At 47.3% G+C, this 16,318-nt stretch overlaps 1 protein-coding gene across 2 annotated transcripts in view; it reads left to right on the top strand.

Moving 5' to 3' along the window:
- MOK (MOK protein kinase) overlaps positions 1–16,318 on the top strand; it is a 488,814-nt gene that overhangs the window by 90,317 nt on the left and 382,179 nt on the right. For both annotated transcript variants that reach the window (XM_085628022.1, XM_085628023.1), the window contains exon 2: positions 10,073–10,187. In XM_085628022.1, the coding sequence (XP_085484148.1) occupies positions 10,073–10,187 (115 nt within the window). The remainder of the gene's footprint in view (positions 1–10,072; positions 10,188–16,318) is intronic.

The following is a 16,318-nucleotide window of genomic DNA, read 5'->3' on the forward strand; positions in this document are numbered from 1 at the left end:
GGCCGACCCCCCTTTAAATAACAGGTTGATACTCTCGTGCCACTCGGGAGTCAGTTTGGACGTATCGCACTTGGCGATAGGTCCTCCGTGTTGGGGCAAGTTAAGTTCGCCTCACCCCAGTTCTTCCTTACCTTTTCACGCGCACCTGCTGCACTATGTCCCAACCCACAAGCCGCTGAGCTGCTGCACTGACGCACTAGAGACGCGGGAGCGGGGTAACTGGTCTTGGGTCGGGCACCCTTGGGGGAATCTGCTGACCTGTCCTGCGACATGCGCTAGACGCACACACTGATGGCACACACCGGTAAAACCACAATTCTCACTTTGAACGTGTGAGGAATGCATACTGCGCGCAAGAGATATTCCATATACGCCTACATCAAGCGTCACCATGCACAAATTGCACTCCTGCAGGAGACACACCTCACAGCGGGGGAGGTGGTGAAATTACGCAGGAGATGGCGGGGAACCATATGCGCCACAACTTACTCGGCATTCGCCCGAGGTGCCCTTATATGGGTGCGACCAGGGGTCCCCTTTCAGGAACTGTCGCATACAATAGATCCGGAGGGCCGATATGTCCTGCTTCTGGGTCGGTTGGATGGTCAGACGGTGCTACTGGGCAGTATTTATGGGCCTAATACAGAACAAAACAAATTCTGGGATGCACTGTCCGCCCCCTTAAGCACATACACACAGGCACCATGGATCCAGGGGGGCGACTACAATTGTATACAAGACATAGTATTGGACAGGACCCACCCGCCCCTTCCAACCTCCCCCATCGTAGGGCAGGCACAACGGTTCGTAACGTGGATGCGGCACTGGTCCCTGGCGGATGCCTGGCGAACTCGGAACCCAACCACCAAACTCTACTCGTTCCACTCCAGACCGCATGATCTTAGAGTGCGCCTGGATTGTTTCCTTTGCTCCCCCACCATCCTCCCGGCCGTCGCAGACGCTGATTACTTAGGTAGAACTATTTCAGACCATGACGCCCACACGATAACGATTCATTGGCGTCCGCCACATCCTCCTATCCCTACTTGGCGCCTCCCCAGGGATAGCCTTGACGACCCGGTTTTTAAACAAACCCTGGAGGACCACATTCGTCATTATTTTCAGGAGAACACGGGCACGGCCAGTACGAGAGCCCAGGAGTGGGATGCTTTCAAGGTCGTAATGCGTGGTAATTGCATTCGCCACATTTCGGGGGTCCGGCGGGTACTGGAGAGGGATATACAGCGGGCAGAACAGACGCTAGCCGAACTCACCAAGGAGTCTAACCCGGCTATTGGCACGCCGGCCAGGATAGCTGGCGCAGAGACTGCCTACGCGGAAGCGCTGGCAAGTATGCGCCGGTATAACTTCGCAACGTACGCAGCTCGGGTTCACAAAGAAGGCGATCGGGCGGGCACGCTATTAGCTTGGCTCGTTAAACAGGATTCGAGCCTCCCGACAGTCACGGCCATTCGTAACGCACAGGACACCCTGGTATATTCACAGGACCAGATACTCAAGGCCTTTCAAGAGCATTACACGCTCTTGTATACTAGCCCTCCCCCCCCGGTATCGGACGAGGTCCTCGCTGAGTTCCTGGATCGCGTCAGGCTCCCCCGTATAGATCATGACACACGTCAAGAACTCGACAGCCCTATCAAGGCGACCGAGATTCGGCACGCAATGAGGGCACTAGCCACCCGCAAAGCCCCCGGCTTTGATGGCTTCCCACTGGAATTCTATCATGCCTTTGCGTCTCAGCTAGTCCCTCAACTAGAGTCACAATTCCAGGCAGCTTTAGACGCAGGGACTCTGCCTCAATCCATGCGCGAATCCGTCATAGTATCCATTCTCAAACCGGACAGAGACCCGCACCAGCTGGGATCCTACCGGCCCATAGCCCTGCTGCAGGCGGATTACCAAATTTATGGGAAGGTTCTGGCAGACAGATACAACACGATCCTCCCGCAATTAATCCACCCAGATCAGAGCGGATTCGTGCCAGGTAGGCACACCTCTTATAACATCCGACGGCTGTTCCACGTGCAGGACCAGATACGAGAGCGGTTCCCGCGGGCAGCGTGTCTGGTGCTGGACCTCGAAAAAGCTTTCGACACTCTCTCATGGGCCTACCTGTTTCGGGTCCTACAGCGCATGGGCATCGGACCCAAATTGCAAGCCTACACTCGGCTTAGTTACTCCGCACCCAGCTCCAGGGCCCGTATAGGCCCCCTCATCTCGGACTCCTTTCCAATTCGCCGTGGCACCAGGCAGGGATGCCCACTCTCCCCCTTGCTCTTCGCGATGGCGATGGAGCCGTTGGCGACCCTGTTGCGTGCAGCTGGCGAAGAGTGGGGTATCCCGATGGGTGACTCCATCCACTCAGTATCGCTATACGCTGACGACGTACTTATATATGTCCGGGATATTGCGGCAGATTTGACTCCTATATCGCGCATCCTGCACCATTTTGCAGAAGTGACGGGTCTCAGGGTCAACTGGCCCAAGTCCACGGTCTATCCCCTGGCACAGGCCATGCCTCGCTGTCCGATACAGTTAGAGGATGTCGACATCTCGTGGAGTTCCCAAGCGGTTCGCTACTTAGGCGTCAGACTTTATCATACGCCGCAAGACATTTATGAGGGGAATTACCGCACACTGATGGGTGGTATTCGATCCTCGATCCACTTCTTGAAGGGTCTTCACCTGGCTGTCACTGGGAGGATAGCTGTTGCAAAAATGATTCTGGTCCCGCGTCTGCTGTACCTCTTCTCCAATCTCCCAGTGTTTCCCCCGCGATCCCTAGTCCGCGAGCTGGACACCCTGCTTGGGACCCTCATCTGGGGCACTGGTCGCCGGCGTATTGCCCTGGCAAAACTGCAATTGCCCCTTGACCAAGGTGGGCTAGCGGCCCCCTCATTCGAAGCGTACTTCCTTGCTGCCCAATTGCAATGGGTATCCCGTTGGACGGCGGGCCGGGCGCAGGGGGAGCTGATCACTGAGACGGGGCGCATTCAAACTCCCACCATCCACCACATGTTGCTGCCAGGCGCAGCACCGCTGCCATCTGGGCCCCTCCAGGTAATGACCGCGCGCGCCTGTCTAGTGCGTGTCCATCGTCTTAGTCGGAATGCTCCACTGTACTCCCAGCTGCTGCCGTTGGTGGGCCTCCCCAGGGGTCGGGCGCATTACACGGAGCGAATGCTGCAAACATGGATGGACCGCGCTGTGACGGAGGTGGGGATGTTATTTTTTTAAGGGAACGTGCGGCCATTCGCAGCACTGGTCGACGACTTCGACCTTCCCGAGGGGCAATTCCTACGGCACAGGCAGCTTCTCACGGACTGCCGCAAGCAGTGGCGCGCGATCGACGCGGAGCCCCCCACACACCCGGTCCTCCATGCGATCCTACAGATGGGGCCAGGACGTCATCTAGTCACTTGGATCTACAAAGCTATGCGGACCTTGCGGCAACCCACGCTTGCACCCCTCAGAGAGCGCTGGGAAACTGACTTCCGCAGACCTTTACATGATAGAGAATGGACCAGGGCCCTGGAGCATACCAAAAAAGTGTCCCGCAATTACCGTTTTAAGAATATCCAACTGCACATCCTGCACAGGGCGTACCTCACTCCCGAAAAACTACAGAAATACTTCCCTGACAGTTCGTTTGCTTGCCCCAGATGCCTGGAACCCGCTGCCTCGTTTATACACATGTTTTGGGACTGCCCGACACTGCATAATTACTGGCACGCGATCCATACCGCTCTCCGCACGGTCACGGGGTTACAAGACCTATACACATGGGAGGCAAGCGCCCTGGGTATACACAGGCGGCACAAACACAAGAAGGTGGAAAGGCGTTACGCCTCCCTAGTGCTTCTCCTAGCCAAACGGTGCATCACCATGCACTGGAAGACACCGGAGGGGCCCTCCCTAGCGGCATGGGTAGGCGCAGTCAAAACATGGGGTAAAGCGGAGGAAACACTACTCAGAACGGAGGAAGCCCAAGGGACACGCAAACACCCGATCTCCCTGCCATGGGCCATGTTAATGCATTCCTTCGCGCAGGAGACAACAGCAGTGGCGGGTCCACGAATGATTGATCCCCCAGCCACGATCGATTCCCCAGCCGCGAGCCAGGAACCCACCCAGGGAGACACAGAGAAGATCAAGCACCCGGCGGGTTGCAGTCGTAGACACCATCTGTCCCGCTACCATGCTTTCATATAGGTGGTAACTGGCGCCCCCGCATCCCCCCCTCATCCGACTATCCTTCCCCCCTCCCCGCACCTGCAAAACCCCCGACATCATCCCACGCGACGGTCCAGCTCTCAGGCACAAGACTACTGTTGCTCATTAACCGCAACATAGTGCAAACCCCCCCCCCCAGTTTATATATCCCCAGTTGGTTGAAGGTTAGCTCATGGCTGCAACCCCATAGCTTGATGATACACCTCGCAGGGGAATAGACACACTACATGGCCCTTATGTGGTGCAGTGACCACTATGCGCACTGGTGGGGCATGCCCAGACGCAGACCCCGGACACCTGTCTGCAGCTTAAAAAGAGTAGCGACACGCACCCCCACGGGTCCGCGAGACCAGAGGCCTGCCTGGGATGCGGCTGGGCGTTCCTGCCTTGTATACTTATACACCAATAGTAATTCCAAATGTGCCTCTGTATGTAATGTCTATGCAAATGCCAATAAAAAAGAATTTTCAAAAAAAAAAAAAATAACGTGTTTCTATCACAGATCTCGGAAGACCATTCGAAGCCTGTAACCTGTGCATCTATGCGTACTCACGCCGCCAATGGCTCAATGGCCAGGGCGAACAATAATTGAGAGAGTGGGCACCCTTGTCTGGTACTGCGATTTATTGGGAACGGTGGAGATAGACAATCATAATAATGTTATAATTTTTTACATTGGGTGGAAGATGGTAGGCAGTTTTTGTTCCTCTGTCTAATGGAAAAGCAAAAAAGGTTCTGCCCGCTTCTGAGAGACTTGGGTATGTGAAATCTGAAACCGGTGTTGGAGCTAGAGAAGTCAGTCACCTCAAGAGATAAGGTCTTGGCAGTATCTCGTTATTTGTTTGCAGCTTTAACTATTAGATGTTTAGGGCCTGATTATGAGTTTGAGGACCGCCAAACTCATGGTGGCGCAGCAGTGGCAGTCCACCCACAGCTGCACAGGCGGTCCGACAGCCCAAGTTGTAATCTGGCTGTCGGACCGCCGGTGCAGCTGTGGGTGGACCGCCACTGCTGCGCCACCATGAGTTTGGCTGTGGCACCGCGGTTTGAGGGCCGCAATTTGCTTGGTGGTGCCCAGCGGCACTGCCAAGCATATTACGACTTTCCTCACCGCCAGCGGTCTCAGAAAGGTTTTTACACCTTGAAACTGGTGTGGAAAGAAAGTGGGCCCTACAGGGCCCCCTCTTGGCCCTGTGCTTGGGGGTGCATACAGGGGGCCCATGTTGTGCCCCCCTGTGTGCATGCACCCCATTTCTGCATAGCATTGACCACACAGTCCATGCCGTGCAGGAACATGCACTGGCGTTCCTGCGGCAGTTCAGTTTAAGGCTCCCATATGAGCCTTTAAACTGTACCGCTGGGGGACTCCCACTCTGCCCACCCGCCAGACCTCGTTAATACTCATAAACTGGTGTGCGGGCAGCTGCCCTGTTTGGCAGTGTGGGAGCGGGGCAGTGGCGTGGTGGCCCGCTTGCACACCGCCAAACTCGTTATCGGGCCCTTAGTCTTGATCTGAAAGATGATTGCTGCCTCCTTTTATCATGTATTTATATGCAGTTTTACTGTTTTTAATGTGTTAGGGGCCATACCCAGAATAAACTTATTATTAATTCAATAAATAGTGCCTGAACTTGTTCTAGGACACAGATACTCAGTCCTGTGCTCCAGCAAGGAGCAAGACGCAGTTTAGATTTTATCTTAGCCTAAGAAAAATCTAAAATAGCATCTGACGTTTGTTGGGGTGCACAGGTACAACATTTAACCTGCATCTGGCTCCATTTCTGGAGGGCAGAACTAAGGTGCTGATTAGGATGGCGGGCGAACTTTTGTGTGCTCGCCATCCTAGCGTAAACGGGACCGCATGACATGCTGTCGGCGGTCCTAACAGAGGCATTACGGTGTGACCGCCACCACGGCAGTAACAATGCCTGTCTTTTGCATTGCTGCGGGTGCTGCTAACTGCTGCACAAGCCGCAAGGCAAAATGGGGACACTTTACATATCCCTGCACTACGTGGAAGGCACCATACGGTGCCGGCCACATGGTGCAGGGATATGTGGTGCCCCCCAAAACCTACTGCTTAGGGCCAGAGGGAAGAAGGGACCTGCAACGGGCCCCCACAGTCCCTTTCCGCCTGCCTTTTTGTGGTGGGTTAACCACCATGAAAAGGAGGGTGGAAAGGGACATCATAATCCCTATGCACCGCCACCATCATAGGGATTGGATGTCCCTCCGATGCACCGGCGTGTTCAAGGAGCCTATCGGATGCGTGGCGGCCAGTCTTTCTGACCGCCAACCATCCGCCCGCCATGGTAATATGGCGGGCAGAATACGTGGTTCTGATGGTGGTGGTCCCACCGTCATCGTAATCGGCCCCTATGTGCCTGTACCCCAGCAATGAGTGAAACACTGTTTGAATTGTTTCATAGCCCTAGAAAAAAACAATCAACCTCAGAAAAAATCAATAGGTGCCTGTATCTTTTTTCGGTTTAGTTTAATTAAAACTCCTTTCTGAATCATATGTTAGGTCTCAGCAAGGAGACAGATACTGTTTGGATGTTTTCGTAGGCTTAGAAAAACCATAAATATTGTGTTGTTTCTTGCTCGGACACAGATTTGTGCGTAAAAGATGAATAGGTCCAAGGTTTTCAACTGTAAATATTTGCACAGAAAGCATATCCTCAACAATAATATAGGATTACATCCGTCAGACTCTTCCTGTAGCAGACATGTATAGTGTTTGTAGTTCACGGGAGTCATGGTTTGGAATGTTTTTTCACGGTGTACCATTTATGCATCACTTGATAACAAAATGTCTAATGGCTAGAGGACGTTTGCACCAACCACATTTTGAATTACCTAAAATGCAAAGACGTTTTTGTGAAAATGTGATGTTTTTGTACACTGATGTGCTACAGGAAGTAAAAAATATCGAGGTATTCAATAATAGCCGATGACCTGTGTCCACGTTTCCCAATTACAACTGTACACACAAGTGTATTACCTAGGAAAAGTAAGGCTAAAGACATGCATCCATGCAAGAAGGAAGCTTGGAGGTAGGGTAATTTTTGGGATGTGGGTGGCCACATTATTTGGGCCTAGGGTCGGCAGTCTGGAGTTTCCTCACATTTCTGTGACAAAAAATCTGAAATTTGCCGGGAGCACCAACAATTCCCACAATCCAGCATTCCCACACTTCTGCCAATAAAACAGGGTCTCACCTCTGTGGATGAGCATATTTAAACAGTCAGAAACAGGCCACCTCTGTGACCTTGTGAAGTCAATATTGTGTCAATGAGATCTTGACCTCTGCTGGCGTAGTCCATTCCCCTGTAATAAGCCCACCCACACATGTAGGATGTCATTTTTATCAGGAGAAGTGTGGGAATATGGGATGGTTGTACATGTTCCTGAAGATCTGGGTTTTCTGCTATTTCTATTATCCATGCTTTGACGATTACAGGGAATTTTGGGTAATACAACATTTTGCCATTCACACAAACCACATCTCCTTGGATTCCCCTGGAGCTCTAGTTTTCGGACATGTATGGGGTTGATAGGATTTCCTGCGAGCCTGCTGACTCCGGGCCTAAATTCTGTAGGTATCCCCTTGGAAGCTCCTACCATCAAAATATTCCCTAGTGATTAGTGTTTGGATCCCTGCATAAAACCACGGAAGCTCACTCATGTGTAACACCCCCACACTCAGAAAACCCAGGAGAATGCAGATGTGGGTCACGTACTGGCAGGTGTATGTTTCTGTATGAGAAGGACTGATGGAATCTACGATGTTTTAGAGAAAAAAACACTGAAAATCTGACACAACTGCTCTTCAACACAAACAATAAGTCTGAGGGGAGTCTGGCATATAACAATAAAAGCCTTAGGGTGAATAGCTATTGGAAATATATGGTTGTAATAGATTTCCTTACAGCCCATGGGCTATACCTATAGCCAAAATCCAAAACCCTAAACCAGCATTTTGCTTTCAGTGGCTTTCAAAATCACCCAAATGTACTATTCCCAGTTTATTGCCTTCGGCCCCCTTGAATCCATAGAAAATACATGGAGGTCTGATACCCCTGTGTTCTGGAGACCCAGGTGAAAACAGATTTGGGTGAAGCATTGGTAGAGGTATGGTTCAGCGCAAGGAAAACTAGAGATATTCACCATGTTCTGGAAAAACATAACTCAAAATTTGATTTATGTTATGTTCAGCACATTCTTTTAGTCAGCCAGTCAGGAAAAGTGAGATTTGGGATGCACAACTATATCCCTCAAGTTGTAATGAATTAGAAAATATTAAGGCCCTAATTACGATGCCTGTCAGACGAGCGTCCGACCGGCATTGTGTCGGAATGGAAACCGACGGACTAGTAGTCGGCGGTTCCACCTGACTAATTTGGATGCGACCTCCCATGAGGCAGTTGTAAACATCCATTTTCCTAATGCTGCTTGTGCAACAGGCGGAAAAGATCCGCTGCACAACCAGCATGCACCATGAGCCAGGCACCATGTTTTACCTGGCATATGGGGTATCGTTGTTTGGGGTAGCAGGCCTCTTAGCAAAGGTCGCGGAGGGACGGGGGCCAAGTATGTTTCCAACAGCCTTTCAATTGCAGTCGGACCGCCATTTAAAGGCTGCCTGAAATGTGCGTCATAATCCCTACGGCGGTGCCTGAGCACCCCATTGTAGGGGATTACTTTCTGCCCGCTGCCCCGAAGGACTCCTTGAGCCATCGGATAGGCAGCGGTCGGTCCCTCTGCCCCCTGCCTCTGACTGCCGTATCATAAGGCGACCGTCGGACTGCATGTAAAGATGTCGGTCAGATCGCAACTGACAAGCCGTCGGGTGCGATCCGACCTACAACGTAATCGGCTCCATAGTTTTTATACATTCTTACTAGTCCTGACTTTGATATGTCTCATTGTGTGAATATTGCACCATAAACAGTAACTCATTAGTTAGTGATATATGTTTATATTATGTAATTGATTGTGCCACTTACATTCCGTAGGAAAACTCATGTATATTTGGTATTGCAAGTTTTCCGATATTCACATCAATATTTCCTTGGTTAGCATTCCGGGATTGTTGTCTGTCTATGTGAAAAGTGTAACAATATACTAAGCACATGTAGTAAAATTATAATACCTCTAAATCTTTCACTAAAGATAGAATGAGATGTTCATTTTGGGATGTAGTAATACATGGCCCTGAATGTGCCAAACGATTTTATTTGTACAGATGCACAAAGAGAACAAAGAGGTACAGGTGTTTGAAGAACCTAATGTTGATTTTTTGGGGGATTTTTTTTTAAAAGCTCCAGCACTCAAACACTTGCAGAAAAAGTGTTAATTGGATCCTGCAATTTTCCGATTCACCTTCTCCTGCAGGTTGCCTGTTCTTTGGATAATCAACAGTCATAAGCCTATGCGGTACTCTTTAATTCTTCACTTGTGACAACTTCCAAGAATTTGCCTGGGAACTTTTATTTCAGTCCTCAGAAAGTCAGAAATCCACTCAAATTATGAAAAACAAATTTGATGCGTAGGTTTCCAACTTTTTAATAAAAAGTGCTTAAAGAAGTAGCACCATTATTGTATAATCAAGTTTTCAGCATGTTTTTACTGCTTATATCTTGTAAAGTTTATTTTATTATGCACATAATCCATATTTTTTTTCACTGTTTATGTAAGCGAAGAGTTATATTGGAAGTGCTACGGGTTTCATCTAGACAGTTTTAAGTGGGACAATATTCAATATTTTTATTAGAATCACTTGTTTGGACTAATGATCACATTCCTTTACTTCTAGGATATAGAGTAATATCTAAAATAGGTGAAGGAACATTTTCTGAAGTCATGAAGATTCAATGTCTCAAAGATGGAAACTACTATGCAAGTAAAAAGATGAAGCAGCACTTTGATAGGTATGCAGTTTATTTATTTGTAAACTGGTAAGGCATCGCATATCATAAATGCCTGAAAACTCAGTATTTGTTGCAAAAAGTGTATACCTATTTATTTTAATGCACTGGGTTCAAAATGTCATGCAGGCTCTTCAAACAGCGCCAAAGTCATTGGCAAACCAAAAATGAATTTTTTAAGTGAAATTAAACCATAACTACAGAATCATACTGCCAATTCTGTGATATAAACATGTGAGTGTACACATTTACTACGAAAATGTATTTACATTAAAGTCATATACCTCACCAATAGTAGCTTTACCACTCTTCACATCACTCGGTATTCTTGGCGACCGCAAGCCAAACAACCACCAATATACAATTGTGCAATTAATTTCTCTCTAGTCAGTTACTCAACAATGCTATCTCCTCCCCAACACACTTGCATGGCAATCCCCTGGATCTCACTGCCCACTCACCATCAAGCTATACCCCGCTAAACATGCCATCCAACATATATATGCTAACTCCTTCCACTGACACCCAACCATCCCATCGAAGACACCTATCAACAAATGTACATACTCGCCTGATGCATTGCCTAAATTTCTAAATCCGATTTGTAGTGACCCATCAGAGTTGCAGTGACACCAAACCCTTATTGTATTCAGCATCTTTAAGCAATAAACAACATGCTAAAAGCTAAATTTGACATACACTATCCACTTCTCATGGTAATCCTCAGCTCCTGGTGCATAGCCATGGATCATTCCATCTATCTAAATATTAAAGCCATCAACACACAATCTCCTCTGTAAGTGTAGGAAAACCATACAACACCGCAAAGATATTAAACCAGCTGTAAGCATTCTAACATATACCATCTAATCTGTCAAATCCTCTTATTTTCACAATGTATCCTCCTCACTACACTCTCCCACATCTTGCATACACTATGAATAGTCCTCTATCACCTCCTCACACACCCATTACTAAACACCTCCTGCGTCTCTCCTTCCCTCCCCATTATCTCCTGGAACTTTGTTCTTTCTCAATCACATCTCTTGCTGAACGCCTACAAAAAGTTGTTCTCCTGTAATGCACATCCTCGGACCCCTCCCCCTGCAGCCCGTAAATCAATTAGCTCCTGTCTCTATCCCCCCAAATTATCCTGCCTGACATCTTTGCTTAATCGTTGCTTAACCAGGGCATCTATCCATCCTGCTAAAGAACTTGTGGTACAGGTCCATATTTCAGTGAAGTAATAAGCATATTCTTTCGCATAGTTTTTTATTTTTTATTTTATTTTGTTTATTAAAGGTTTTGGTAGTCATACAAAACAGTAGTCACAGCTATAACAATCCCATTAAGCATATTACAATAAAGAATCCTTTACATAACATTTTCCCATAACACACAGTTGAGTAATTGCACAGCATAGCAGTGTCTCATTGAAAGTTCAAGTGTCCAAATTAATGACTAGTCTTAAGTAGATCAGGACGTTCTCGTAGATATGCAGTAAGCGGTTCCCAAATATCCGAAGGCTTGTAAGCAGTTGGTAGTTCTTCCGCGTATATTAAAAAATTGTCTCTGCAATAGACAGCATCTAGTATCCAGCGTGTTAGGGTAGGAGCTTGTTTACTATCCCAGTGCATCGCTACTCTATGTTTAGCCAGGAGCAACATTATGGCAACCAATTTCTTCTTTGCAGACTTCATAGGTATGTGAAGGCCCAATAGGCATAATTGTGGTGTGCACGACAGTGTACATGATATGAGTGTACCTAAATGGTAAATCACCGCCTCCCAGTATGTCTTTATCTTACCACAATTCCATGCAAGATTTGCAAAATCTGCTTGGTCAGTCCCACATCTCTTACAGTGTTCATTTTCAGATAGCCATATTTATGTAATTTGGCTGGAGTATGGTAAGCTTGATGTATATATTTGTAATGGATGATGCGAAGATTACCATTGGTTGTGAGCAGAGTAGTAAGTGTGCAGCAGGAAGTCCAGTCTTTTCGTCAGGGAGATGTCTAACAGTTTATTCCAGTTATCACGGGCCTTGAGGGTGTGTGCGCCAATTTCCGCTTGTACCAGTTTATAGAGCCATGAAATTATATTAGAGTGAGTGGAAAATGCTATTAGAGTCTGTAGTGACTGTAATGCAGGAGGTTCAGTGGGATAGGTAGGATACTATTCCCTGATAGCGGCCCTCATTCTATGATAGATGAATCGGAATAACAGTGATTGGTTGCTGATATAGGACAGGTCATCGGGAGTGATGAAGGTTCCATTCAGGCATAGACCACCAATCTGTGCTATGCCTACTTGTTCTAAGATCATCATACTGTTTTTTTCTCGTGTGACTGATAGCGCAGGGTGGTGAGTCAGCGGCAGATTCGGGGTGTATATGGGGGTTTTGTGCACTAATTGACTGACGTGTTGCCAGGCCTGTGAGGTTGTCCGTATTGTATTTATTTCTCGCATTGATAAATGATGTTGTGTATGTGTGAGTATGCTGGATAGTGGTACTGGGTCAGCATCGCCATCTTCCACCGCAAGGTGCGGCTGGTATTGCACTGGGTGATACCAATAGTATGCATACTGTGCCTGAGCACATAGGTAATATGGATAGATATCGGGGACTGTGAATCCGCCCGAGGCATATGGAAGTGACATGGTGTGGAGACTAATGCGGGCCTGTTTACCTGCCCTTATCAGTCTAATGAGGTTCGCGCGTATCCTATTAAAAATTGAAGAAGGTGGTGGTATTGGTATATTGATAAAGAGGTATAGCAGCTTAGGTAACAATACCATCTTTATTAATGATATTCTGTCGGATAGAGAAAGGGTAAGAGTTATCCATCTAGTTATTTGTGTTTCTATGCGATCTATTGCGGTACCATAGTTGTATCTAAGTACTAATTCAGAGTCTTGGTGTATCCAGATTCCGAGATATTTAATTGGATCCTCTTGCCATACAAGAGGGAATTCCATTTGTGGTGCTTTTGTATTTGCTGTTAACGGTACCACCGCTGATTTGCTCCAGTTAATTTGCAGGCCCGAGTAATGCCCAAATTGTATATATTCTCCTAATAGTAGTGAAAGGTTCTCTTCAGGGTCTCGTAGATAGAGCACCATATCATCTGCATTTAATGATATGCTAATGGGTCTCAGGGTAAACCGCAGTGCCGTGTGTGCATATTTCTTACGTATTTTGCAAGCCAGCGGCTCCAATGCAATAGAAAAGAGCAAAGGAGACAGTGGGCAACCTTGCCTAGTGCCACGCTGTATTGGTACAACGTCTGATATATGTCTATTAACTTTGATGCGGGCAGTGGGTTTAGTGTATAGAAGAGCAATCCAGTTGATGAACATATGGGGCAAGCCAGTTTTTTGTAATATCGTAACATGTAAGGCCATTCGACGGAGTCAAAGGCCTTAGCGGCATCTAGTAGCACCGCCACAGCCTGCAACTCCGGATTTAGCTGATGTAGAAGGGCAAATATAGTACGTAGATAATGTGTAGTTGAACGAGCTGGAATAAATCCCGATTGGTCGGGTAAGACTATAGTGGACATGAGTGGTTGCAGCCTCGTGGCAATAATTTTTGCCAATATCTTAATGTCTGTATTTGTTAATGAAAGGGGTCTGTAAGACTCCGCTTTTTCAGGATTTTTATCAGGCTTTAGCAGTGCCACTCTAAGCGCTTCCCGGAGCATTGGGGGGAGGATTTTATTACTATAGGCTTTGTCATACATCTCAAGCAGATGCGGAATCAATATGTCAGAATACGCTTTAAAAAATTCACCAGTGTACCCGTCAGGGCCAGGTGACTTACCATTAGGCAATGATTTTATAGCTAGCTGTACTTCTTTCTCCGTTATGGGTTGGGCTGGGTATTCGCGGTGTGTATCAGATAGCCATACCAACGCTATGTCTTCGATATAGTGCATAATTTCAGACCCTAGCACTGTATGCTGTGTCCTATAAAAGTCGCTGTATGTTTCTATGAATGTGTTCAGTATACCTTGGGTGTCATAATGTGGTTGCCCACTATCATCCTCTATTCGTATAACAGTATGTTTTTTATGCTCTGTGCGCACTTTTTGTGCTAGTATGCGGCCTCGTCTACCTCCTTTTCCTATCTTGCGTGCTGCGTGGTGTCGGGAGGTATATTTTATTTCATCATCTGCTAGTGTATTGTATTGATTTATCTCGTCCCGCAGGTTGCCAAGGATAAGTGCACTATGAGTATTATCATATTCTGCTTCTAGAAGTTTTATGCGGTCTTCGCACTTCTTCAATTGAGTTCGGATATCCCTTAAAATGCCGGCATTTGTGCTTATACAGATTCCCCTTAGAGTCGCTTTAAAGGCCTCCCACAGCGTACCTGCACTAGCAACTGAATGTTTATTATCCGCAAGGTAATCTTCTATTGCCGATTGTATTGTTTCTTTGTAGATGGGGTCTAAAAGTGCAGTGGCATTAAAATGCCACACAAAAGGCGGGGGTATGTATGGCGGGATCTGTAGAGCTAACAGAACGGGTTTATGGTCAGAAAGTGTTTTGGGGAGGTGAGTTCTGTCCTCAGTCCATGTGGCGGCTTGGTCTGTAAGGAGCCAATAGTCAAGCCTTGACCAGCTGTTATGTACTGTCGACGAGTGGGTGCTATCTAGTGTAGTTGGGTTTCGTATGCGCCATATGTCATGCTTGTGGAACTCTGTCATGCCATTTAAAATAATTGAGGCTGCGCATTTATGATGTTCTGTGGTGTTTTGAGATCTGTCTTGCGCATTACTCAATGCGACATTCAAGGCTCCCCCCCAGATCAGCTCCTGAGCTGGCAGGTCACGTATTTGCGCCCAGAGATTCATAAAAAAGTCAGGGTCGTCCGTATTCGGACCGTACACGTTAATAATACCAACTTTGGTGCCTCTTAGTACGCCTGTATTAATGACGTACCTTCCTTGCGGATCAATGAGCGTCTGATCTAACAGAAAGTGAATGCCCTTCCGTATAATGGTTGTCACCCCCCGTGCATATGATGAGGAAGTCGCTAATGTGACAAGTTCGGCCCATCTGTGGCCCAATTTATCTGCTCTATGTTTAAGTAAATGCGTTTCCTGGAGTAAAGCTACATCAACATGATGTCTATCAAGATAGGCGAAAACTTGCCTAATCTTCCTGGGGCTATTTAGGCCTCTGACATTCCAGTTTATAAATTGGAAAGGTGTGGCTTTAGCCATAGGGTGTGATTTTTGTATCTTCAATTATACCAAATACGACTGATGCTGCATTTTTTTGCATCTGCTTACCTTTGCTCGTATGTGCTGTGTTGGAAAGTGATGCATGTGTGTGTGCATGGACATAGGATTCCAGCAGGTATGTAACCACCGATGTACTACAATCTCGCCCTGTCCCTCTCCCCACCCACTTTGCCATCCTAATTATGGCAAAGACAATTCCCTTTAACTACTGACAAAACTATCCCACCTCAATCCCGCCCTTTAGTTGATAAATGAAAAAAAGAAACCAAAGCCCTGGTACACACAGGAGGGCGGCAGCCGCCATCCTACAACCCCGACAATAAAGCAGCTGGGGGATCAAGTCACAAACACATAGAGCTGCAAATGCAGATGATAAATGTGTTGGAACCCAGATTCAAAAGTCAGTTACCTGCACAATGGAGGTCTCAAACGTTGCGTCATTTCGAAACAGTTGTCTACAACAGTTATCCATTCAACCTTACTTACATAGCTGGTGTGTCTCTAAGTGTCTCAAGGTAGCACAGAAAAAGCACAGTCCCGCAAGGGCCCACCAGACAACTCCTCGCTGCTATGCACAAAGTCCCCAGAAATTCAGTTGTTATTCGACATCTGAGGTGCGATCCTGTTCAGCATGCGTTCCCCTCAGAGATTTACGTCGAAGAGCTTGCGGATACTTTAGTTGAAAGAATTCAAGTACTTCCTTAGGACCGTTGCAGATTGTACTCTTTCCGTCGTCTGTAATTTTCAAGCGAGCGGGGTATATCATTTCATAGGAAATGTTGAAAACTCTCAATTTCTTTTTCACATCAAGAAACTTCTTTCGTGCCTCTTGCACTTGCAATGTGAAATCTTGGTAGATGGAGATAGGCATTCCTTCAAG

The sequence above is a fragment of the Triturus cristatus genome, chromosome 9 (assembly GCF_964204655.1).
Source record: "Triturus cristatus chromosome 9, aTriCri1.1, whole genome shotgun sequence".
Lineage (NCBI taxonomy): Eukaryota > Metazoa > Chordata > Amphibia > Caudata > Salamandridae > Triturus > Triturus cristatus.